Source organism: Notamacropus eugenii, chromosome 5, assembly GCF_028372415.1.
Source record: "Notamacropus eugenii isolate mMacEug1 chromosome 5, mMacEug1.pri_v2, whole genome shotgun sequence".
Taxonomy (NCBI): domain Eukaryota; kingdom Metazoa; phylum Chordata; class Mammalia; order Diprotodontia; family Macropodidae; genus Notamacropus; species Notamacropus eugenii.
Genome location: NC_092876.1, coordinates 48900764 through 48928241, shown reverse-complemented (window position 1 = coordinate 48928241; position 27478 = coordinate 48900764). Strand labels below are relative to the sequence as shown.

The following is a 27478-nucleotide window of genomic DNA, read 5'->3' as shown; positions in this document are numbered from 1 at the left end:
TCTTCTGTGTCTTTTCTAACATATCTTTCAGATGGCTGGCAAGGCAAGGTAACACATTTATTAAATATGTTAAACTCTGGGATAGCCCTTGCCATCAAAGAGCTTACAATCTAATGAAGGAAGACAATACGCAGGAGAGAGGGAGGAGTAGTAATGGTGCCCAGGTGGGGACCTGGTGTGAAGTTGAGCCAGGAGGGGAGTGAAGGCTGCCTGGCCTGAGCCCCTCTTTCACATGAAGGTACCTACTAGGAGGAGCTCACCAGCATGGCAGAGTGAGGGCTTCAGGGGATGGTGGATGTTCCAAGAGGAGAGGACGCTCCAGAGTGAGGCAGAAGTGGTGGCCTGGTGTAGAAGTCTGAGCTGCTTGTTGCTGTTCCTAAAGCACAAGCCTGACCAGGTTATTCTTCTGCTCCTCAGTTGCCTCCTGTTTCCTTTAGGATAAAAGACAAATTCATCTGTTTGACATTTTAAAAAAAATCAAAACCTTCCCAGTCTGGCTCAATTGATCTTTCTAGGCTGATTATACATTATACCTCCTTATGTACCTTACACTCCAGCCACACTAATCAGTTTGCTGTTCCCTGTACACCCCTTTCTATCTACCATCTCTTTACCTTTGCATGAATGTCTCTTAGGCCAGAATGCTTTCTGTTACATCTTGGAAACTCAGCTTGCTGTGAGGCTTAGCTCAAGTGTCACCTCTTACAGACCCTCTTCCTGATTCCCCTACTTAGGGGTGGGGAACCTGCAGCCTTTTAATAAAGGGAATTTGTTCCTTTTGTTTAAGGGGATTTGTTTTTTGAAGTTTGCATTCAGTCCAAGGGCCGCACTGGAGGACCAAGAGGACCATATGTACCCTTGAGGTCAGAGGTTACCCAATCTTGGCCTCCTTGATAGTCCTGCCCCATCCTCAGTTCGTTATGTATGTATTTTGTATGTATCCTATATTTACTTATCTGTGGAAATGTATTCTCCTAGGACAATGGAAGCTCTCTGAGTAGGGAGGTGCTCAGTTTGGTATTTGTGTCCTCATTGCCTACCATAGTGTCTGACACATTATGCTCAGTAAAAGTTGTTTGAAGGAGGAGACGGTTGAAAAGATAGACTGCTTTGAGGAAATGGGGGTGAGGGAGAGGTTTGAGGAGAGTGGAGTGGTGAAGATTACCAAAGCAGAGACAGAGGTGACCTTGTCATTGTACAGAAAGAAGAAATGATCAAGGGATTTAGGGAGCTGCACAGAAGCCTGCCAGGTGATGAGGAGACTTCAGTTATCCAGACATTTGCTGGAGCTCTGGATCTGTAAAGCAGAGCCTCTAAGAATTTCTTGACTTGACTCTGAAAGGTGGAAGAAGCATCAAGGAAATTCTGAACTTGATTATCCCAACCATGGAAGAATTGGTTTTTGAAGTGGAAATGATGGGAACCTTGAGAAGAGGTTGACTCTCCATCTTAGAATTTGTGATAGAGGAGGAGAAGGAATATAGTCTGATAGGCACTCTACATTTTTTACAGCAGATTTCGAAAGGTTCAGAGAAAAGATAGGGAGGATATACAGGTAAAAGTTTGCTTAGGAGGGTTAGGAAGGTATCAAGAATGAAATACCAGTGACACAAAAAGACAGTTTTGATGAGGAAAAGAGATGAACACAGATAGATGCACAGGATGTGAGAACTTAGATTTTAAAAACACATGTAGTGAAGGACTCTTTCACACACATCTAGAAAATGCACTAGACTGAATCCTGATTGGTAAATAGAACAAAAAAAATCACAGTCATTTTTTCAGCCCAGGTTAGCACAGGGAGACAGACAGAGACTCATGGACACTAGGGCTGGGATTGGGCCAGCAGCATGCTAGGTGGAACATTAATTGCAGACAGAGGCTGTATACCAGGGCAAGACAGCTTACATCCAGCAGAAAGGGACCCAAATTTGTGTAGGATACAGGAATTAGGTACTTTGGACAACTCTATTGCTCACTCCCTGGCTTGGGATCATAGATCCCAGGACTGAGGATGGGTCTATATAAACAAGGAGGGAAAGGGTGAGGAGAGACGACTGACACTTGAACCTCACTATCTCACGTGAACTGCTCCAAGGGAGGGGAAAATATATATACACAGTTGAGTACAGAAAAAATTATAGACAATATATGTATACAGAAATATATAGAAATACATACAGAAATGCTCAACATGGAAATAAAGGGTAGAAAATAAGGAATATAAGAGAGAGAATCAATTAAGGGAGGAATTATTCTTAAAATAAGTTCTAAAGGATGTACAAAGATATTTATTCCTACTTCTGTGGTGGTAAAGAATCAGAAACTAAGTGAGTGCCCACAATCATGGCATATATATATGATGGAATATTATTGTGTCATAAGAAATGGTGAAGGGGATGGATTTCAGAGAAGCCTGGGAAGAATTGTATGACCTGATGCAGAATGAAGTGAGCAGAACCAGAAGAACACTTTTATACGGTGACAACAATATTGTGAAGCTATACAGTTTTGAATCACTTGGAAACAGATTAGTATAATGATTAATCATGACAACAGAAGACTAATGATAAAACATAGAGGTGCTGGGAACATGATTTATTTATTTATTTTTTGGCTTGACTGTATGTTTGTAATGGGTTTTCTTTTTTTCCTGCAGGGGAGGGGAAGAAGGCAGATTTTTGCTGATTAAAATTTTTTTAAATTAAAAAAAGGCATGTACAGAATATAGAAGTAAAGGAAAGTAATGGGGAAAGAATATAGAGTTGTTACATGGTCCTGTATGAATGGTGTCAGGAGTGCTACTACATTTTAGGGAGAAAGAGGACACGCTGGCCATGTCCAGAGCAGGGCAGCCAGGATGATGCCTCATGAAGGAGGATCAGTTCAAGGCATGTTTAGCCTAAAGAAGATCTAGGAGCACGAGAGTTATTTTCAAGTATTTGAAATATGACAGAGGAATTAGACTTACTTTTGGCTCCAGATAATGCAGCAGGAGCAATGGGTGGAAGTGACAGAGAGGTGGAGTTAGGCTTGATGAAAGGCCAAGTTGCTACTAGAAAGGTCCAAAAAGTGTGTTCAGCTGCCTTGAGAGGGGGCAGATTCCTCTTCCCTGGCACCGTCTTTAGTCAGTCTAGATCTGAAGGGATCGTGAATGGAAAAAGTTTTAAGATGATACTGGTCAGGAGTGCTGTAAAGGAGAAGGAGATTTATTCTGAAGGTAAACACACTAAATAAAGTATACATTTCCATTTAGGTAATAGAACACAGAAAAAGAGAATTGTGTACCAAAATGTATCACATGCAGTTCTATTAGCTTTTAAAATATGACCCATTAAATGTGTACCTTTTAAAGCCATCCTACTGTCTGTGATGCTTGTGTTCTATTCATTAAAATGCTTTAATACTCATTTTTCCTCTTTTTTGGGGGCTGTCTCATCCCTACTTCTTTTTTCTCTATCTCCCTCCCCCCAAAAAATTGAAAAAGGGTGAGACATTCATAATGTAGATTCTTGTTCAGTTTTGTGGATTTGACTATATCAGGGTGTTTTTAACCCAGGGTTCATGAACTTGTTTAATATTCACAGCTATATTTCAGCATACTTGGTTTCCTTTGTAATCCTATGTATTTTATTTTATGCATTTAAAAACATTATTCTTGGAAGAGGTCCAGGTGCTTCATCAAACTGTCACAGGGGTTCATGACACACACAAAAAGGTTAAGAACCTCTCTAGACTGAATGGTCTCATGTCTCCTCTAATTGTGAGATTCTGTGGATGAATTCCAGGACATGAAATAGCATAAGCAGAGATTTGAAGGTGGGAAAATGCAGGGTCTGAGGATATAGTGATTCACTATCCAAGGGTGGGGAACCTGCAGCCTGTTTGAATTCAGTCAAAGGGCCACCTGTGGCCTCAAGGCTGAAGGTTCCCCATCCCTGCACTGTCCAGTGTGGCTGAAGCTTAGGTTTGCATAAGAAGGTAGAAGAAGATACGGTTAGAAAGGCATATGAAGTAATTGATGAAATGCCTTAAATTCACTTCACTGAGCTTGAATTTGATCCTTTAAAACGGGGGAGAGGAGAAACCCCTCAAAGTTTTTGAGAAGAGGAGTTTTAAGATAGAAATAATGATTACTCTGGAAGGATAAGCTTCTCTTTGGGAAACTATTACTGTAATCCACATTTCGAGGTACAGTGGGCTAGAGGCAGGAACTCCAAGTAGTTTGTAGTCTATGAGACTAAAACTCTGCTAGTGGCAGTGGGGATTGAAAAGAAGTTACAGCGTATGTAGCCAAGATGTTAGGGCAGGAGAAAGCAGTATAACCACGCTCCCCCCATATTTATTCCAACAATGATGTAAGAAGAAAGCCAATCTCAGTAGTGAATGCAAAGTTAAAGGAGAAACTGCAGGGGGTCATCTTTCCAACCCAAGATCATAAATTTGACCTAAGGTAAGTGACTAAGAAGCCTGATGATGAGGGTGAAAAAGGAGAGTATAAAGTTGACTTGAAACTTAACAAAAAAAAACTAAGATCTTGGCAATTGGTCCTATCACTTCCTGGCAAAAAGAGGGAGAAGAAATGGAAGCAGTGTCAGATTTTATATTCTTGGGCTGAAAGATCTCTGTAGATGGCAGTTGCAACCATGAAATTAAAAGACACTTGTTCCTTGGAAGAAAAGCTATGGCAAATCTGTACAGCATACTAAAAAGCAGAGGCATCACCTTTCTAATAAAGATCCGTATAGTCAAAGCTGTGTTTTTTTATTTTTTAAAATTAATTTATTTAACTTTTAACATTCATTTTCACAATATTTTGGGTTCCAAATTTTCTCCCCATTTGTCCCTCCCCCCACTCCAAAACACTGAGCATTCTAATTGCCCCTATCACCAATCTGCCCTCTCTTCTATCATCCCTCCCTTCCCTTGTCCCCAACTTTTCTTTTGTCCTGTAGGGCCAGATAACTTTCTATATCCCATTACCTGTATTTCTTATTTCCTGGTAGTAAGAACAATACTCAACAGTTGTTCCTAAAACTTTGATTTCCAACTTCTCTTCATCCCTCCCTCCCCACCCATTCCCTTTGGAAGGCAAGCAATTCAATATAGGCCATCCTATCTTGCCCCTCATTGCTTCTATTCTCTCTTTTGATTCTGTCCCTCCCCAAGAGTGTTGACTTCAAATTTCTTCCTCCTCCCATTGCCTTCCCTTCCATCCTCCCCCCCATGCTGCTTATCTCCTTCTCCCCCACTTTCCTGTATTGCAAGATAGGTTTTCATACCAAAATGAGTGTGCATTTTATTCCTTCCTTTAGTGGAATGTGATGAGAGTAAACTTCATGTTTTTCTCTCACCTCCCTTCTTTTTCCCTCCACTAAAAAGTCTTTTGCTTGCCTCTTTTATGAGAGATAATTTGCCCCATTCCATTTCTCCCTTTCTCCTCCCGATGTATTTCTCTCTCACCGCTTAATTTCATTTTTTTAAGATATGATCCCATCCTATTCAGTTCACTCTGTGCTCTGTGTGTGTGTGTGTGTGTGTGTGTGTGTGTGTGTAATCCCACCCACTACCCAGATACTGAAAAGTTTCAAGAGTTACAAATATTTTCTTTCCATGTAGGAATGTAAATAGTTCAACTTTAGTAAGTCCCTTATGACTTCTCTTTGCTGTTTACCTTTTCATGTTTCTCTTCATTCTTGTGTTTGAAAGTCAAATTTTCTTTTCAGCTCTGGTCTTTTCATCAAGAATGCTTGAAAGTCCTCTATTTCATTGAAAGACCAGTTTTTCCCCTGAAGTATTATACTCAGTTTTGCTGGGTAGGTGATTCTTGGTTTTAGTCCTAGTTCCTTTGACTTCTGGAATATCCTATTCCATGCCCTTTGATCCCTTAATGTAGAAGCTGTTAGATCTTGTGTTATCCTGATTGTATTTCCACAATACTTGAATTGTTTCTTTCTAGCTGCTTGCAATATTTTCTCCTTGACCTGGGAACTCTGGAATTTGGCCACAATGTTCCTAGGAGTTTCTCTTTTTGGATCTCTTTCAGGCAGTGATTGGTGGATTCCTTGAATACTTATTTTGCCCTCTGGTTCTAGAATCTCAGGGCAGTTTTCCTTGATAATTTCATGAAAGATGATGTCTAGGCTCTTTTTTTGATCATGGCTTTCAGGTAGTCCCATAATTTTTAAATTGTCTCTCCTGGATCTGTTTTCCAGGTCAGCTGTTTTTCCAATGAGATATTTCACATTATCTTCCATTTTTTCATTCTTTTGGTTTTGTTTTGTGATTTCTTGGTTTCTCATAAAATCATTAGCCTCCATCTGTTCCATTCTAATTTTGAAAGAACTGTTTTCTTCAGTGAGCTTTTGAACCTCCTTTTCCATTTGGTTAATTCTGCTTTTTAAAGCATTCTTCTCCTCATTGGCTTTTTGAACCTCTTTTGCCAATTGAGTTAGCCTATTTTTCAAGGTGTTATTTTCTTCAGCATTTTTTTGGGTCTCCTTTAGCAAGGTGTTGACCTGATTTTCATGCTTTTCTTTCATCTCTCTCATTTCTCTTCCCAGTTTTTCCTCCACCTCTCTTACTTGATTTTCAAAATCCTTTTTGAGCTCTTCCATGGCCTGAGCCCATGGTATATTTATTTTGGATGTGTGGGATACAGAAGTCTTCACTTTTGTGTCTTTCCCTGATGGTAAGCATTGTTCTTCCTCATCAGAAAGGAAGGGAGAAAATATCTGTTCACCAAGAAAGTAACCTTGTATAGTCTTATTTTTTTTCCCTTTTCTGGGCATTTTCCCAGCCAGTGACTTGACTTCTGAGTTTTCTTTCCACCCCCACCACGGCTCCAGATCTGCCCAGCCAGCAATTGGGGTCTGAGATTCAAATGCTGCTTCCCAGCCTCTGGGCTTTGGGCGGGGGCGGGGCTGCTATTCAGTATGAGATTAAGTTCAGGTGCTGAGGTGGGGGCAGGGCCACCTCATGGGGCTCAGTTCCCTCAGGGGGTTTATGCAGAGACCTTCAACAGTGGATCCAAGCTCCTACCTGCTTGGGGAGCCCCTGTCCGCCGCAGCCCCCCCCCCCTCCTGCTGCTGCCTCCCGAAGGGGCCTGAGTTATGGGGATACCCCACTCCCCTCTTGACCAGCCAAAGAGACCCTCTCACTGACCTTGTCACCTGTGGGTGGAGGGACCTGCGCGGCCGCTGGAGATTCTGTCCCTGAAGCCTGCTCCGATCTGCTCCTCTCGGTGCCACGTGGCCAAGGCAGGGCTGGGCTCTGCTCCGGGTCCCGTGCGCGACGGACCTTTCGCATCAGGTTTTCAGGTCTGTCTGGAACAGAAATCTCCTCCTCTCCATTGTTCTGTGGCTTCAGCTGCTCCAGAATTTGTTGGGAGTTCTTCTTTACAGATATTTTATGGGTTGTGGGTTCAGAGCTAGCATATGTGTGTCTTTCTACTCCGCCATCTTGGCTCCTCCAGAAAGCTGTGGTTTTTCTAGTAGCAATATATGGCTGTGAGAGTTAGACTATAAGGAAAGTGGAATACTACAGAATTGACAATTTAGAGTTGTGATGCTGGAGAAGACTTTTGATAGTCTGTTGGACATCAAGCAGATTAAATCAGTCAATACTTAAAGAAATTAATTCAAACTGTTCACTGGAAGGACAGCTACTGAAACTGAAGCTTAAACACTTTGTCCACACAGCGAGAATACAGGACTCGTTGGGAAAGATTGAAGACAAAAGTGAAAAGGCACAGCAGAGGGTGAGATGCATGGAGAGTGTTATGGAAACCACAAGTGTGAACTTTCCCAGACTTGGAGAGATAGTGGAACATAGACAGGCCTGGCATACTGTGGTCCGTGGGGTCACGAGGAATTGAACATGGCTGAACAAAGCAAAAAGTGACTAGGTAGGAACTGTAACCGGGCTGGGTCAGGGACACAGATTCAGTTTCAGAACTCCAAGCAAGGTCTGCAGTTCAGGCTTGCCTAGATTGGATCTTGAACTCAGTTCAGGCCAAGACCTGATTGGGATTGGAATTCAATGTAGACCTGACTCGCCCCTCTCCAGTACCCAGAGCAAAATGGGGTCTAAGTCCGTACCCAGAAAAGCACCAGGACATCTCCCAGAGGATCTTGGATCACAGATTCACTTGAAAGAGCTCCCAGCAAGGCCATCTGCTCAGTTGTTGAGAGCTGATCGCTGAAAGAGTGGAAGAGATACAAAAGAACTATTATGAGGCTATGGATACACAAGACGCACACCCAGAAGAGAATAATTCTAAAAGATCTACAAGCAAAGCTTCAAAGGAAAACAGCTTGGACGCAAGCTTAGCTAGAATGCCTGGGAGAGATGGAGCAAGAGTATAAAAAGGTGTATTACTAATGAAATGAGAATGATAAAGAGATGGAAAAGAAATAAGTGCTGTGGAGGAGAGACTTGGAAAGAGAATGATTAGCTCAACACAAGAAGTACAAAATACACAAGCAGCAGTCCTGAAAATTAGGATGGACCAAACAGAGGTTGTTACTGACTGCATGAGGTGACAAGAAATACCACAACAGTTAAGTGATTGGAAAAGCAGAGAAAAATGGTAGATCTCATTAAAAAGCAAATGAGCTAGGAAACAGATCAAGCAGAGAGAATTTAAGAATCAGCAAATAATGACCAAAAAACCCTAGATATTCTATTTTAAGAAGTCATGAAATAAAACTTCCTAGATTGCTTAGAGCAAGAGGCAAAGGGCAAGTAAATTCTACCAGTAGCTTCTGAATGAAATCTTAAACTGAGAACTCCTAGGAACATTATAGCCAAAATCCAGAGCTTTTTAGGTCAGAGAAAAAATGCTGCAAGCTGCAAAGTGATCACTGCCAAGATCATACAAGATTTTACAATTTACAAAGGAGTGGGGAGGATAGTGTACCATTTCTAAAGGTAAAAAGATTTAGGTTTAGGAGCAGGAATAACATCCAGCAAAATTGATAAAATCCTGTAGGGAAAATATGACCCTTTAGATTGAAAGAACAAATAGAAACCAGGGTCACTAAACTGTACGTAAGCATCCCTGCAGGCTGCATATCAACTTAGAAAACCACATATTAACGTTACCTATGTTTTATGATTTAATTTTCTTAAATATCCCCCAGTTAGATTTTAATTGGGTTTGGGCTGCATTCAGGAGTGTTATGGGCCACATGTGGCTGGAGAGGCTTGAGTCTTTTACACCCTCTGGTAGAGAGGACTTCCAAACATTCCTAATGAAAAGATTAGCATTTAGTAGAAACTTTGAGATACAAACATGAGAGTAAAGAGAAACAAAAAAGGTATATGCAAGCGATGAATAAGAAAATATTTCATCTGGATTAAGTGTTTGTATTTTGTGGGGAAGCATCCTTTAAGGATTGTCCTGTTGGTGGGGATCAGCAAAGGAGTCAGTTATGATGTAAGGGCCTGGGAATGATGTCTGTTATATTCTGATGACCTTAGAAAGGGAAGGGAAGGGAAAAGAAGGAAGGGGGAAAATGGAATTTTCTTACATACTGAAGGTGGGGTGAAGGGAGTGGGTGTCGTTATGACATCACTTTGAATAGCTGTGAAGCAAAGTGAGCAGAATGAAAACAGTTTGCGCTCTACCAACCACAGTGTGAGAATGAACAACTTTGAAAGCTGTGCCAGCTCTGAACAGCGCAGTGATCAGCTGTGTTTCCAGAGGACCAGTGATTTAAATGTCACCAACCTTCTGTCTTAGAGGTGACAGATATGCACAGACATGCATTTAAAAAATTATATTTTTATTTTTTCCCCTAATTACATGTAAAAACAACTTACAACATTTGGTTTTTTCCCAAGTTTTGAATTCCAAATTGTATTCTTCCTTCTCCTTCCTCCTCCCTGAGACAGTAGTCATTCTGATAGAGGTCGTGTATGTGCAATCGGAGACATGCGCTTTGGGCACAGCCACTGTAACATATGTATTGCTTGATTATACATATTTGTGGCAATGGTTTTGTTTTTTCTTTTTTAGTTTGCAGTGTGTGAAGGAGGTTGGAAGGAGAGAGAGCTGATCTTTATTAACTTAACAAGAAAGAAAAGTTATAGATGTAAGTTATTGTTGAGTCATTTCAGTTATCTTCTTTCTGAACCATTTGACAGAGATCCTGGGGTGGTTTGTCACTTCCTTCTCCAACTCGTTCTTTACAAATGAAGAGCTGAGGCATACAGGGTTAAGTGGTTTGCCCAAGGTCACGCAGCTAGTCGGTGTCAGAGGCTAAACTGAACTCAGGAAGATGAGTCTCTGCCCATTGTGCCTTCTAGCTGCCCCTTATAAATGGAAGCAATGTATTATCGAAGACAAACTGAAGAGTTGGTAAATGATTGAGTGTTTCAGATGAATGAGTGGTGGGCATGCTCTAGCCTGATTTTCCTGGCTCTAGGTGTCTGGGAATATGATAACACCATTGACAAAAATGAGGAAGTGGAGAAGGAAAATATTTTTATTTTGCTCTTGGAAAGACTGTTCCTTGTTTTTAAATGGATTTAGTTTGCAGTGATTATAGTGGACTAACCAAATGGAAATTCTGGTAGGAAGTTAGAAATACGGGACTAGAGCTATGGGGAGATAAGGAATAGTGAGAAAGATTTGGGAGGCACTCCCATTGAAGTGAGTTGAACCTGTGACACTGAATGAGATTTTCAAGGGGGAAGGATGTTAATAAGGAGAAGCATGATAACAAGGATTTGGGCCTTGAAGAATGAACAGATTCAGGTCCTGAATGAGGAAAAGGAATCAGTGAAGGAGACATGAGGTATAATGTGAGAGGTAGTCTTGTGGCCTTGAGGGAAGCTTCATGGGGTCAGCCCGAGGCATATACTACTGCAGACCCTTAGTGGGTGCGTGTGTGCGTGTATAGAACCTGTGTTTTCTCATAGCCCAAGAGATACTCTAATTTGGGTTTGTGTCTTTGAGATGGTAGTAGAACTCCTTCATTATAACTAGTGGTGATATGGTGACATCTGCTGGTGAAGGTAGAGTAATCAACTGCATGCTTATACAGATTTCTAAATGATGAACTTCCCTTCAGCTCAGATTTCTTGATACTGCTTTTGATTGCCTTGATAGTCCCTTACTAATAATTTTGATGTACTTGGAAAATAGAAAATATTTATATAGAAACTACATACATATACACACATATATAAATCTGTAGTTTCAGGAGCTAAATTTTTTTGAAATGAAACTAATTGAATACTAGTAACTTTCTCTTGTTTGCTTTATCATCTAACAAAGTTCAGATCTGGCTACTTCTTTTCATACTAAAAAGTTTTTGGTGATTAATTTGACATTATTATACTAAAAAGTTAAATTCTTTTACAATTAGTATTTGAGTGTCTATAAAGAGAAAAAAATAACATCTACATTTTTTCTGGTACTAAATAGAAGGATGCTAGAATTGTTGAATTTTACAGATAAAAGACATCTTTAATATCTAGTCTGCCTCCCTCAATTTATAGAATCAGTCTTTTGGTTATTAAGCATTTATTATTTGTCAGGCACTATGTTAAGTTTTAGAGATACAAAGAAGGCAACAGAAGGATTCCAAAGATGGAAGGACTGAGAGAAAAAAAGATTTAGAATGAAGGGAAGTTTATTGGCTATGGAACAGGCATTGCACAGGTCACAGTGGAAGGGCTTGGGTGGTGTCTGATTGAAACTTTGGGAAGAGGGAAAGATGAAATGATAAAAGATTATGATTAAAGAATTTCAGCATTTATGAACGAGCAAGTGTACCTAGATGTCTTCAAGCAAAGCCTGGATGACTGGCCAACTGTTGGGTATGTTGAACATTGTCCTGGTAATTGATGATAGTATTTGCTCTTTTGAGGAGTGACTCCTGTGGATGCTGCTTTATGAATAGCAATGCAGTGCTACTTATTACAGGCTCTTGAATGTTAAATTGTAACCTTTTTGGAACTGTGCATGATAAAGATGAGCATTTATAAATTTCTTATTGTTCATGAAGGTCAGGAAACAAAAAAAAAAAAGAAAGATACAGCACTTGGAAATGACCATTTTACTCTTCAATTAGATTTCAGAGCAGTTACCTAAGATGTAAGGAAAATGAATGTGCTTTTGATAAATAGGGAGTACACTGGTACTGTATTTAACAAGTTTGAGACACATAATTCCTGGGTAATTAATCATTTTACTACTAATTGATAGCATTTTAATAAGAGAGTTCAGTGATACTTTTGAATGCCAAAGACACTCATGGTGGTGGGCTCACGGCTTTATATCCCTTGGAAAAGTGTGTATTCCAGAGGTTGATAATCAATTCTTATGGGTTAACATGTAATAAGAGAGAATGAATATGGCAGTGGGGGACTGGACCTATTCTAATGTCATTTACTTCTAAATTACCCTGGCATGTTGGGCAGTTTAATCAAAGAATTTATCCTTCCCCCCGCCCCCCCAGTAGAACACAATGGGATTAAATTCCTTGTAAGGTTGGGTGGGGTTTGACCAGGATTGGGGAGAATTCAATATTGTCCTTCAAGAGACTGAACTTTGAAATGAGGGCTATAGAAAAAGGGTAAACTCTGGATCTTTCCAAATCTTTGGTTATTGATAATCATCATTTCTTTAACTGACAAACTTGGTTTATCCTGTAATGAAATACAAAATGGAAGATTTGAGCAAATGTATTTTCAGTCATAAATTGCTATGTATGTACTTCTGAAAATCATTTGATACCTAAATTTATAACCAAATATTTATATTAAACCTATGGCAGTTAACATTTCCAAATAATGTTTCTTTAGTGAATCGTCACATTGTCTCAGTCCCTCTTCCATTTAATTAAAAAAATTTTTTTTATTATTATGAATTTGAAAAACATTAACAAAAGCAATCATTTCAATATACACAGGCGCACAAAAAAGGAGTGTATATAATACCACTAATATCTGTTACATAAAATGTCTTTTTAAAAATATTTAATATTCAGCACAGTGGTTCCAAAACCTCCACAGATATCTTGTCTGTGTCTCCCTTTGAGCTTCTGTATGTTTTAAAAATGTTTCATTGTCGCTCTTCCTTTTTTTGGCAGTACCATTTCTACTCCCCTATAATCAGTCTCTCCTCATTTAATGAAACAAAACAAAGCAAACCCTTTTTGTTAGCAGATAAGCTTAGTCAAGCAAAACAAATGTGAGAAAATAAGTGTGTTATTTTCCTCCCTCCAGTCTCTTACTTCCGTGTCCAGAAGTGGGAATTGTGATTGATCATTAATCTTCTGAAAAGAAAATCGTAGCATATCTGTTGTTCACTAATCATTGTGTCTTGAGCATGATTGATTTGTCTCTATGGAGTGATTTAAGGGCTACCAAAATGTCCTCCATCCCCAAAATACTTCCCTTCTTTGGTTTGCCATTGTCTGTATTTAGTGTTATCTTTTAGGATAAAGCCTTGAAGTTATTTATTAAAATGCAAATATTGTTACTACTATTTCGTTTCTCATTCTTTTTTTGTAGAGTTACAGCTTGAAGGAAAAAGGGAGAAAATGATGTATGTGAATGTAGTTTATGCCAGGCTTACACGCTAAGGTCAGGTAATATCCATTGTAGGGAAGAATAGTGAAAAGGTAGTTGCTAATCACCAGACAGAATATTTGAATAAGAATCCCCTCTTTAATATACCCAACAAAACATGCTCAATAGTTGGTAGCTCATTCAGGCTGTGCTAGAAGATGTTTAGTTGTGAGAGAACTTGCTGCTTTTGAAGACAGTCTGTCCTATTTGAGGAAAACTAATCATGAGGAATAACTTCCTTCCATCAGACCTAAATTTATGTCTTTGAAATGTCACCCATTCTTTGCTGGTTCTGTCCTTCTCGGGCTAAAGGGAAGTCTTGTGTGAACTAATATAAAGTGAAGGGAGCAGAATGAACAGAACAGCTTATACAGTAACAACAGCATAGTGAAGACTTTGAGAGACACCAGACCACGGATGAATGTGGTGATCGTCCCCAGTTCCAGAGGAGGAATGAGGAAGCGTGCTACTTAGCACCTGCCTGTGATGGACTCAGGGTGCAGAAGTAGCATCAGTCGTTGGACATGATCAGTGCAGGAAGTTGTTTTTTATTCATTGAAAAAATTTTGAAAATTAAAAGAACAAGTTTAATCTTCACTCTTCTAAATGACATGTACCTTTAATTACTTGAAGACAGCTGTCATGCTCCCTTTCCATAGCATTCTGTTCTTCAGCCTAAATATCACAAGTTTTTTGAGTAGATTCTGCTGGCATGAGCTCACGGCCCCTCACTATTTTTGTTAACCTCCTCTAGATACTTTTGTGCTTATAAATATTCAACTTTCTTCACGTTACTATAGGATTTATTATTGTTGACCACTTTTCCCATGAAATTTCCTTGCTGCTGCTGCTGGTTCTCCTCCTATCTGGCTAACTTGCCTGCCTTTTTCTTGATTTCGCCTCACTATAGGTATTCTCCAAGGATCTCTGCTCAGTTCTCTTCTCTCTCTCTGTTCTCTTCCTTGGTGATCTTACCATCTCAGTTATATATTCAGTTATAACCTTTATGCACATCGCTTCCAAATTTATGTGTCCAGCCCTGCACTTGCAGCTTCTTCTCTCACCATGTTTAAAACCAATCTGATCTCCTTTCCCCTCAAGGCCCACCCTTTCTCCAATTTGCCTTATTTCTGTGGTCATTCACCCTCAATCCTAGAGCTGCCACATCCCCAAAAGTGCCCCTGCAGGATCTCGTGCATTTGGCTCCTCTTCTTTCTCACTGCCACTGTCCTCATTAGGCCCTCATTAACTCTTTGTGTTACTGGAATAGCTTCACAATCATAAAATCCAAAAATTTAGAGCTGGAAGGAACCTTAGAGGTCTGACCACATCACTCCTCCACTCAGAAACTTTCAGTGACTCCCCAAAGAGCATGAGCTCTTCCACCTTGCCAGCCTTATCTCCTTCTACTCCCTTTTCTCTCTGCATTCTGTGTGCAGGCCAAACTCTCTTTGGGTTGTTTCCTAACCTCATCCTCCTCTCTGTGACTTCCATGTAGGTTTCCCCATTTTGGAGATGTATTCTTTCCACATCTCTGACTGTTGAAATCCTTCTCTTCCTTTTTCTAGCTCAATGGTTACCCCTTCCATAAAGTCTACCCTGATAACTCAGCTGAAAATGATCTCTCCCTCAAATTTCTTAATTGAATCTTGTCTGTCACTTTCCCCTCTTACCACATTTTTATTTTGCTCTATGGGGATTAAGATTGGAGTCACTGGAAAGAATATACTTTAGGGATTTATTTAATTGGCGCCAGTACATCTTCCAAACCTTAGTGTAGACTATTTTGTGAATTTTTGTGGCCAAAAAAGTTAAGCACCTCGTGGCCAACTCTTTCTTTTCCTCAAAACTCTTTATTGATAGCTTTAATTTTTACATTATGTTTGTTTCCCTACATTTCCCTCCCCATCCCAGCTGTGATGACAGACTGGCCCTGCAGTGGCAGAATTACATAGTGTCCTCCTGTACCTTTCTAGCTTAAGAGAGTTATAACCCTGTTATAGTTAAAACTGCTAGCATATCCTTTAAGAACCAGGTTATTTCTACAGCACAGTGAGGCATGAGAGTAGGACTTAAATGCGAGAATTTGCCTTTATGACATGTCTGACTAGTGGAATGATCTTGAGGCTCTTCTACCAGGCCTACTCCTGATTCTCGAGCTTGTTAATGTCTTTCCTTAAATATGACATCCAGAACTAAATACAGTACTCCAGGTGTGGGTTAACCGTGGTACAATATATTGGTACTATTACTTATGCCTTTCTTTTTTGGGGCAGGGGGAGAGCAGCTTTTGATTTTATTGAAAATATGTTTTAGGAAGAACTGTAACAATGAATTTTGTTTGGAGAATATTTCATGCCTTGTTCACTTAAGAGATCAATTTATTGACTCAGCTATAACCATCTAGAGTTCTTGCTTTTCTCTGCATTCAGTAGCTTCAGTCAGCTCTGCAATAAATTTCAAAAAAGAAAAGCTTAGTTTTATGTATGTGGTTGTATTGTGTCCACAGTTTAAATAACTCCTAGTTTATTATTAGCCTTTTGGTGAATTTAATTGTAGAAGAATGAATGAACTTATTGATGGCTTAAAATGTACTCAGGAAGAACAATTTATAAATTTTCCAATTCTTCCCAGACAGTCTGGTAACCTAGTGTATAAATCGCTAGACTTCTAGTCAGGAAGACCTGAATTCAGATTCTGACTCACATGCTCACTAATTGTATGACCCTAGGTAAGTTCCTTAAGCTCCCTCACACTTAGTTTCTTTTAAAAAATGGTATAATAATAGCACCTACCTCACAGGGTTGTTGTGAGGATCAAATATGGTAGCATATAAAGAGTGCCTTTGTAAACCTTAAAAGAACTATATAAGTGTTAGCTATCATTATTCCCTGCCAACTTCCTAATTTTTTAAGTAGGATAATGTTGAATTGTCACATTGGTAACCATGGAAGTTATCAGATGTCCTCCACAAAGCCAAAAGATTTAATGTTGACAATCCAAATTACGTTGTTATTGTGGGAGAATTTTATTGTTATTCATTTTATTATTACATGATATCTGCATCTCCAGGGGTTCCTCTCCAGCATACTCTTCCATCCAGTGACCCTGTCGTCCTTGCTGCTCTTCCTCGAATAAGACACTCCATCTCCCAACTCAGCATTTTCACAGGCTGCTGACCACTCCCCTCTCCCCCACCTGGAATGTTCTCCCTCATTTCTATTTCTGCCTTTCTTCAGTCCCATTTAAATCCCACTGAAAGCCTTTAATTTGAAGTGCCTTCCTTCTGTTGATTATTACCAGTTTATCTTTGAATACAGGTGGTTTTTCATAATCATGTGCTTGTTATCTCATTAGACTGAGCTCCTTGAGAGCAGGGTCTGTCTTTTGCCCTCTTCCTCCCCCCACTTCCCCAGTGCTTAACACAGTGTCTGGCACATAGCAGGTGCTTAATGGATGTTTATTGACTAATTAAAAATTCTACTTTTTGGTCAAATACTATGTTAAATGCTTGCTAGCATTAGAAAAATTGTGATGTTCGTGAGTGCTGGTATGACTAGTTTAAAAGATTTTGTTAATATTTGGCACTAGTTTGAACAGATTTAATAAAAATCAAAGAGGGTTTTTTCTTTTTTTTTTTTTTTTTAAACATTTCTATCACTTGTGTGCTAATGATAATTCTCGGGTTAACTATGAGATAGGGAGGTCATAATGTCTCATTTTTTGTGTGGTTTACAGCTGAGTACTGCCAGGATTCTTGAAGATAAAATGAATATTTGAGAGAAAACAGTGTGATTTAGCCTTGTTGATGTGTTAGCAAGTAGTAAGCAGCTCAGTTTGTCATACCTGAAGAGAACTTCAGTTTTATTCTGTGATAGTTTTAAAACTTCCCTTGACCTTTGGGAAAGTGTTAAATATGTTATTTTCTCCTTTGACCTCCCAACCTCCAGTCCTTCAAAGATTTTAAAATTTTGTGACCTGCTAATGAGTTAGATTGTTTGATAATGTGACTGTGATTCTTTGATAGTTAATATAAATACATAGTATACTAGAGATTCTCTATCATTATGATACCTTTAGACTATACTGTTTCAGGAATTTGGCTATAATATTCCTGGGAGATTGCATTTTGGAATCTCTTTTAGGAGGTAATTGGTGAATTCTTTCAGTTTCTTTTTTGGTTCTAGGATATATCAAAGCAATTTTCCTTGATGATTTCTTGAAAGATTCTGTCCAGGCTCTTTTTTTTTGATCATGACTTTCAAGTAGTCCAGTAATTCTCAAATTATCTCTCTTGGATCTGTTTTCCAGTTCAGTAGTTTTTACAATGAAACATTTCACATTTTAATCTATTTTTTCATTCTTTTGATTTTGTTTGATTGCTTCTTGATACCTCATGGAGACATTAGTTTCCACTTGCCCAATTCTTACTCTTAAGGATTTTCTTCACTTAGCTTTTGTCTCTCTTTTTCCATTTGGCCAGTTCTACTTTTTAAGTAGTTGTTTCCTTCAGTGAATTTTTGTACATCTTTTTCCATACTTTGCAGTTCCTTTACCAAGCTTTTGTCTCTTTTTTTCATGATTCTTTTGCATTACTTGCGTTTCTTTTCACATTTTTTTCTTTTATTTCTCTTAATTTGATTTTTAAAATCCTTTTTGAGGTTTTCCCAGGGGTTCTTTTTGGGCCTGAGACCAATTCACATTTTTCTTTGAGGCTTTGCATGTAGGTGTTTTGACATTGTTATCTTCTTCTGAGTTTGTGTTTTGATCATCCCCATCACCATAGTAATTTTCTGTGATCAGGGTTTTTTTTTTTTTTTTTGGCTTATTCTGGGGCACTGTCCCAATTTTCTTGTGTCAGGGTTTGTGGTCTGGAAGCTGGCTTGCTGTGCTGGGGCAGATGGACCTTGTCTCTGGTTTCTGCAGGGGATTGGGACCTCCTAGTGGCTTGCTAGCATGCAGCCTTACTAGCAGGCTTGCCTGTATGTTGCCTGCATAGGAATGTGTTCCTCTTTTACCTGAATGAAACAGACCTTTCCTGCCGACCTTCTAAGTTATCTTGGGATGGAAAATCGTTTCACCCCTATCTTTTTTGTTGGTTCTGCTGCTCTGGAATTCATCTTGAGGTGTTATTTTATAATTGTTTGGAGGTGAATTTGGGAGAATTTAGGGAAAAAAAAAAGAACTGGAAGGAGAATATGTTTAGAAAAGAAGGTGGTCAACTTTATCCACGCACGTGAATTGTCTAAAAAGTAGCAAAGATCAAACAAAAATCAGTGGCTCTATGAGACAACAAGAAATATTAAAAACAAAACCCAAAGAGTGAAAAATATAGAGGAAAACATAACATCTGATATAAAAAAATACTGACCTGGAGAATATGTTGGGAAAGGAGAGAGAATTTTAAAATCACTGGACTTCTTAGAAACCAAGTTTTTCTAAAAATGGCCTGCACACTAAAGTTCAAAAAGCCATAAATGAAAACAGTTCATATCTAATCGGACCATAGAGCGAGTAAAGAAAGACTGCAATGATCACCTCCTGAAATAAATCTCAAAAGGAAAAGTCCAGTGAATGTCCCAGCCAGAATCCAGAGTTCCTCTTCACAGGGAAATACCCAGAAATATCCAAAAAGCAGCTGAAGTACAAAGGAACCACAGTTAGAATCATGTAAGACCTGGTAGTTTCTGCTAAAATCAGAGGTCATTAAAAACAGTGTTCTAAAAAGCAAAAGAGGTAGAATTACAGCCCAGACTAACTAAACCTGAAAAGCTCAGGATAATTGTACATGCAAAAAATGGATGTATAATGGAATAGAGCACTTTCAGGCATTCCTAATCAAAAGACCAGTGTTGAATGGGACAGACAAAAGACAGAGAAACCAAAAAAGGTAAAACTATTTGAGCAATTGGAAGGAGCTCTCTGCATGATGACATAGAGCTGACATTCTAATGAGGGAGAAGAAACAAAGTGTCCTTTCAAAACCTGTCTTTAAAGGACACTGAGGAAACGGAACAAGAAAAGCAGAGGTTCTGAGGGTCTTAAGAAGGGAGAGCACAAGGAGGAAGGAAGAAGAGGGTAGAATTTACTATTTCTCACAGTTGGGGTGAGTGCAGAGAGTGCTGCTGTTGTTGTTTGTCCTTCGTGCTCCACGAGGACCAGAGACATCATGGGGACATCTTGACTTGTGCATGAGTTGGATATACGTGAAGCAGAGCTGTACAGAGGTGTCAGCCTCTGTGAAAGAAGCGAGCAGCCAAGGGGCATCAGGGGATCCCTATTATCTGAAGCAGACAAAGGAAGGTTGAATATACAGGTTGGTATAGAAAGACTTCAAACTCCACCAGAAAGCAAGTAGAAGGGGTGGCAGGTTAAGAGGGAGGAGAATGCCAGGGAGGGAGTAGTACCACAAAAAGCACGCTCTCTGATCCTAAACAGGAGGTTGGGGGAAGAGGATATAGGGAGGGAGAGGAACTAGAAGGGGCACCTTTGGCTGCCTCTTAAACAAACTTTAGTATGGGAATGGAATGGAATGTTACTGCACTGTAAGAAATGTGAAAAGAGACTTCTTGGTGGGATGAATTGATGCAGAGTGAAGTGAGCATGTTGAACAAGGACATGTCAACAAAAGCAGCTGTGACAGATTTTGGAAGACTAATGGGAGCCGCGGCCCAGGTGAGGGCTACAGCCAGGCTGCAGGTGTGGTCACTGTTTGGGTGGGTTTGGTTTGAAAGCTTATTGGTACCAGGGGTTTTACTTTCCCTCCTTTCTATTGGTTAAGGTTGGGGGAAAGTTGAGGAGGAGATGGAGTTAGCCATAGGGATGCAGAAGAAGAGAAGGTCATTACAATACCTTTTTAAAGTGTGCAGAAGAGAACAGAAAAGCTCAGGAGGAAGCACTGACTACTAACGTGTAGAATTATATGTTTTCATCAAGCAATATGAAATGGATGTTCATGATTTCATATAGAATCCTCCCTTTGTACCCTGGGTAAGAAAATGCTTTTTTGGGGGGTAAGTTCAGAATTTTTAAAACCTATAGAGGGATTCCAGTGCTGACTCACTTAATTGTTTTCTAGGTAACAAAACTGTGGACAGGGGTGGGGCACTTGTGGCCTCGAGGCCACATGTGGCCCTCTAGGTCCTCAAGTGCAACCCTTTGTCCCCCAGATTTTAGAGGTTGGGCGTATAAGATTATCAGGGTCCTTTCTGGGACATATAGTTAGGAATGTCAGAACCCTTGGGCCTGGGCTGTTATTCTAAGCTGCCTCACTACTGCAGCTCCATAGCACTTTAAAGATTGCAGACCACTCTGGGCATCTCTCGGGAGCTTTCGGCTTTTGGCAGACTACCTGTGCCCCTCTCTGGTTGTGCTGGCACTGGCCTTGGACAGCTCCTTTTGTATTGCCTGTGGTCTTCTGTATGACATTTTGTGCAGTTCTGGTGTGGAAGATACCATTTATTTGGTCTTACTATTTGGTGCAGTACAAACTTGAGGGCTTTGTTGGAGTGGATTTGGGAGGGGCAGTCATCTTCGTTTCAAGTCCCTTCTGTAGTTTTGTAAATCTTCACCAGAATTGCAACCAGTCATCTAGTTTTATTTCTCTTTTCAGTGTACAGCAGAAATGCCAGTGCCCGAATAATATAGAAGTTTTATAATGCAAATAGAATGATGAAATATTAATATCACCGATTAAATATTGAAAAGTTCATGCTTTTTTTTTAGAATTGGCTAAATCCCTTTAATCTACTGCCAGTTTAGGGGGCAGTTTGGATATAGTTGTGCTAATAATTGAAAATATTTGGAAATAAGCAAAACAACATTTTGAATGAACAAGTCTTGTGAGTTTTATTTCTTTCACACTTTAGATCAGGGGTGGGGAATTTGCAGCCTGGAGGCCACATATGGCCTTCAGGTCCTTGGGTGTGGCCTTTTGACCTGAGTCCAACTTTTACAGAATAAATCCTTTTATGAAGGGGATTTATGAATTCTGGATTCAGTCAAAGCATTGTACTTGAGGACCCAGGGGGTCCCCACATCTGTCTTATGTCACCCCTCTTCCCCTCTTGAGCAGCCTATCATCTTTTTCCATTTACGAATTTCTTTTATCCTGAATCTTCCCTGTAATTCCTTCTTTATACCTCCACATCCTTTTCCATTGCTCTCTGGGTAATATCTCAGTGTCAGTTCTCATCAATTGAATTTGAGTAATCTTTGATTTAACTAAGTGGAACATTTTGCCTTTAATCTTAAAACTAGTTAATTTTTTTTATTCATCGTGTCCTGTGAGTGGAACACTCATATTAGTTATCCTTACTTTTGGCATATCTGTGAGAGAGAGGCAGTCTGGCATACTGGACAGGGTTCTTGACCTGAGTTTGAATCCTGCCTTGAGCACTGGCATAAAAATTAACTAAGAATTTGTTGATACATGCTGCTGCCAATCATACTTATCAACATAGAGAAACATTTTAATAACCAGTTTATTATATTCTGGGCATAGATCCTGGTGCAGAAAAACCAGTGACCCCCAAGCCTCAGTTTTAGCACCTTCATGTAGGACTTAGTTACATGAGGACAGAATGGAATTTTACAGGGGGCAAAGGGGAAGGTGCAACTTTATATATCAAAGAAGGGAGTAGAAGGGGGAGATCCAAATCAGGAAAGATGATAAACTGGTCAGTAAACACTAAGGTTTTAACTGGGATTTGCAGACGAACAGTTAATGTCTGAGCTATACCTAGTCATGTAACATGCTCATCTTAAGTGAACAGAGGTAATAAAGCTGAGCTAAAAATTTTCCTATCACTACTTTTTAAAATCTGAGCTAACCATGGATACCTGCACTAAGTTCTGTGTACTCTGGCTAGTGATGTGCCTGTGCATCTCTCAAGGAAATGACGGCCATAGAACTAAGCCAGAAAAATTCTCTTATCCCAGAAGGTAGTCGATGTGTGACCTTGGGCATGTCACTCAGCCTTAATTTCCTTATCTGTAAAATGAGGATAATAGTAGCATTTACCTTTCAAGGTTGTCGGGAGGCCCAGATGGGATAATGTATTTTAAATGCTTTTCAGACTGTTTTGTAAACTATGATTATTATCCTTCTGTCCCCAGTTGTGTGAATAAAGCATGGTTGGGCAAAATTGTCTTTTAAAAAATGGTTAAAAGTGTTTGAAAATAAAGGCATTAATTTTTTTTACATGAAAGAAGTACCTGGTAGTTTCTTTATTTTGGTGAAACTATGCTCATGAGGCAGCTAGGTAGTGCAGTGGATAGAGTGCTGAGCCTGAAGTTAGGAAGACTTTTCTTGAGTTCAAATCTGATTTCAGACACATACTAACTGTGACTCTAGGCAAGTCATTTAACCCTGTTTACCTCCGTTTTCTTATCTGTAAAATGAGCTGGAAAAGGAAATGGCAAACTGTTCCAGTATCTCTGCCAATAAAACCCCAAATGGGGTTACAGAGAGTCGGCCACAACTGGAATGACCGAACAATAACACCTCATGGTCTTATTTAATGGAACTGTCCTAAGGAGGTTGAGCTACAGATCTGTGATTTGGTTGGGCTTAAAAGTAAGACCCTCGTGAAACTCCTTTTTGTTTTTATTGTTATGTTCTTGAAGGATTTTTTTTTTTTTTTGCTATGAAAGAAGGCATATATAGTTCAGGGTTACCCCGAGGACACTGAGGGTGTTGATAGGAGTGTGTGAAGGATATTTGTCAGACATCTATGACCAGATAAAGGAGGAGGGCTGGTCATGTCATTAGAGCAGGAGCTATCCAAGGCTACGTGCTTCTTTGGGATCTGCAGAGTGTTCAGAGATTTACAGCCATGATTAGTGGAGAATTTAGAGGAGAGCATTGATAGAAGTCGCCCAGGCCCGAAGGGCCATGGTGGAGATAGGAACTGCATTGCTGGGCTCATCTGCCTACTGGAGGACTTGGGTGTGATCATGAATGGAATGATGCTCATCAGCTTTAAGATTGTAATTTGTGAGAGAAAACCTGGCTGGTGGAAGGTGTCATTCCAATTCCATTTAGCTTGCTTTTGTGAAGAGCTTAAGATTTTGTGTTTTTACTTTTCCTAGTCATTTAATAGGTTTAATTAACTCCTGGTAGTTTAACCTTCATTTTTGTGACATAGGCTCTTTCTTTAGGGGTGCTGTTGAAGTTAGTTTTTTAAAGAAGTTTTTGTAGATCCATTAGTTTGAAGGTATTCCTGAATATCTGCTCAGTAACTGTTCAGATTTCCCATTGCTTAATTGCCATGTTGAACACCTAATTAGCATGTAGGAGATCTGTGTCTGTATATCATCTTTATCTACCTCTAACCAAAGGCCTGGGTTGCTTAAGGGAAGCAGGCCGTTGGAGAAGATTGCCCAGGTTGGCCTGTGATGTTCCTTCAGCTCGGAAATCCTGTGCTTCTGTGTGCTCCTGTATTTTTCATAGACCATAAGCTCCTGGAGTTGGCTTGGATTTTTGCTAGAGCCTTGGGCATAATAGGTGTTTAATAAATGTTTGTTGACGGATTTTTGAGTGTCCTGGGCCAGAAATTGTTTGGCGTGCTGTGGTGCGTGTGAAGTCAATGTATGACCCGGAGCTCTCAGTGGAGCATCAAACAGATGAACAGTCAGTGGCTCTCCCTCCAGTCCTCTGGCCCACCTCAGTGTGGGCATTCTGCACTTTTCAATTTCATCTTGGTTGTAGCTCCGGCTCAGCACTTCCCAAATTGAACCTGGGCCTTTCCCTCAAAGTCCAGGTTTTCTGATTTCACTGTTCTCTTAGGGGCACCCCTGTTCACTGGGCTTCATCTCCCCCTCTCCCTTATTCGATCAGTTTGTTAAGAGTTGTTGAGCTCTTCAGTCTGTCTTTCATTTGTCCTTTTGTTTCTCTTCCCACAGCTCTCACCCTCAGCCTGGCTCTCATTTCCTTCTAGCAGGTGTCCTGGCTTTGTAGTGGCTCTCACTTTTCCTTTATGCTCTTGCCAGGTTTAATCTTCATCTGCTTGTGTTATTTCTTTGCACACACCCCTTTATGGTTCCCTGACTCCTTGACAGTCAAGTCCAGTCTGTGTAGCCTGGCATTGAAGACCTTCCATAACCTGTTCCTGTGGAATATATGTTTGCAACCTTTTTTTTTTTTTTACAGGATTCTTTTCTGTATTTCCTTTGAAAACCTGCATTTCACTTTCCACATAGACCCTGAACTTTCCCTCCTCACCTCAGCTCATAGTGTCCGCTTCTGCTTCCATCCTTGAACTTGGATTCGGACTCAAGTGTCATTTCCTACATGAAACTCCTTCCATTTGGAAAGAATCCTTTGTGTTTATGCTTTATTCATGTTCAGTTTGTAGTATAGTTATTTGAATGTGTGCAGAAGTTGTAATTTAATAGAAGCTTTATAAAGGTGAGGGTTTTCCTATGCCAACTCTAACTCCTACAGTGTACTTAGTAAAGCTTTGTTGAATTAGATTGTATGGAAACATTTGGGGGAAAGGGAAGGCGTTGAATAAAGTGGGGAGATGATCTGGGAGGGAAATGGGGACATTGTATAAAGGAAAACAAGACCAATCCAAAGCAAAGGCTAGAGACCTGTGTCTGGCATAGTGTCTTTACAGCAGAAGTACCAACCACAGAGCCTGGGAATTGGAAATCTTAGTATTTCCTAAGATTGAAGGCAGTGTTATGTAATGGATAGGGATCTAGCCTCAGACATGGCCTTGGGCACACATGGGATGTGTGTGGGGCACACAAGGGAGTCCTTTTACTTCTCTCTCAGTGGTGTTGAACCCAAATGGAATCATAAAGGTCCCTGTTTGGCAGTCACAAAGCCACAGATTCCAGTGATCTGGGTTCGTTTTATTTTTACTTTATTTTGTTAAAAATACTTTTTCCTGAGTTGTATTTAATCTGCTCGGGGTGTGCTCTGATAGGGGCCACCTGTTTGACACCTGCCTCTGTTCTAGGCAGCTCTCATATTGGTTGTGTGAGTTTTCTCACCTGGGAATTCCCTTGACCAGTAAAACCAGAGTCTGCTCCCTCTCCTATTTGGACAGACGGTACATTTCTTTTGTATTCAGGAGTCTCTTACTTTAATTTTGCATCATACGACTATTTCTTCCTATTTTGTCTGCAGTGCAGTTCCCAATGGATGTTCAACTGTTGCCATTAACAGAAACAAATATTTTTCTTTTGTTTGGTTAAAAATAGTCTGAAAAGATTAGATTTTTATTTCAAAATTCACAGAACCATAGATTTAGAGCTAGAAAGGAACTTTAGAGACCATATGGTTCATGGCTTCTTATCCTGGGACCCATGAACTTGTTTTTAAAAATATTTGGATAGCTGTATTTCAACGTAATTGTTTTCCTTTGTAATCCAATGTATTTTATTTTATATACTTAAAGACATTACCCTGAGAAGGGGTCAGTAGGCTTCACCAGACTGTTTAAGAGTCCAGGACATGACAGAATTTAAGAATGCCTGATCTAGTCCAGTGTCCTCAATTTTACGGCTAACCTCTGTGAGTCTCGGTCTCCTTAAGTGATTTTTCTCAGGGTCAGCTCGCAGCTGTGTGCCAGGCAGGGTACTTGAACCCAGGCCTTCCTGACTCCAGGTCTTCTGCGCTAGCTACTGAGCAACACTGTAGCTGAGTTATTTGCTTCATGTTCTTCCTTGTGAATAGCCAGGTCCTAAATTTCCCAGTTCAGAATTTGATCTTCTCTTGGGTGATGATTTTTAAAGCAAATAGGTCTCACAGGTAAACGTTACTAAAATGCAGATGGTGTCATTTTAGTCATATAAATGGAAGCATTTTAATAATTCTGAGGTTAAGTAATTTTAGGAATTGCATAATTAACTATTTTAATATGCACCATGAGCTTCTATCATGTACAAGTTTGGTTTTTTTAGGTGTGTGGTAGTTATGAAATGACTCCGTTTGGATCCCCTTTTGAGTTTTTGTCGTCTTTTTGTACTTTATTTTAAAATAACAATTTCTTTGATGTATAAAATTGCATGCCCACGCACACAGTAAACAAGCAAAAACAACTCAGCATGTTGGCTCTGTCCGAAAATACTCATTCTCTGAAGGATAAAAATTATATTCCTAACCTTATAATTCTTCCCCCCCTCCTTTTTTTTTTTTTAACAGTTAATAAGCACAAGCCATGGATTGAAACCACGTATCATGGGATAGTCACAGAAAATGACAACACAGTCCTCTTGGATCCTCCTTTGATTGCCCTGGATAAAGATGCACCTCTTCGCTTTGCAGGTACAAGACTGATTTTTGTTTTGTTTTAAAGATTGGAATTGGGTAGGAGACAATTTGTATGACCTGTGTTTTGTATCATTATCACTTGTATTGGGACCTTTTCTGAAAATATTTGCTGGCAGTTTTGGCTGCTGGCGTAAGGTGCCAGATTCTTTTTGTGATTGTTCAGTTTAGCAGTTATCTGAACAGCAGACTGCTCTTTATTATGAATTTTCTTTGATTGTGACAGCCATCAAATGAATATATCCTTGTTCTGGATGTGCCCATGTGTAAAGACAGTAACATTTCAATGATTACCATTGATAATTTTTTTTTCAAACTTCCCAGAGTTCAGATACCTGGGGGAAAAATCTTTGAGCAGATTAAACATTTCATTTGTAGTATCATCATTTTTATCATAGGTTTTCTGTTTTCTTCCTTACTAACTTTCATTTCTTGATGTAGTGACTTTGTGGAGACAAATTCTCTGTAGCTGTTTTGGGAATTTTTTTAGCATACGATCTCACCAAGATTTAGAAGTTCTAAAACTAAGTCTGTTCCCATTCTGTTTAGTTATTTGGAAAGGAATGGAAAAACAGACTTTTTATTTTCTCTGAACAGATGGAATAATATAAT

At 39.6% G+C, this 27478-nt stretch overlaps 1 protein-coding gene across 5 annotated transcripts in view; it reads left to right on the top strand.

The window, feature by feature from the left end:
- Positions 1-27478, top strand: part of CLSTN1 (calsyntenin 1) — a 93084-nt gene that overhangs the window by 19541 nt on the left and 46065 nt on the right. For 4 of the 5 annotated variants that reach the window (XM_072608797.1, XM_072608801.1, XM_072608799.1 and 1 more), the window contains exon 2: positions 26741-26863. In XM_072608797.1, the coding sequence (XP_072464898.1) occupies positions 26741-26863 (123 nt within the window). Of the gene's footprint in view, positions 1-9654; positions 9748-26740; positions 26864-27478 lie in introns of those variants that run through there. The other variant, XM_072608802.1, reaches the window with a different exon arrangement.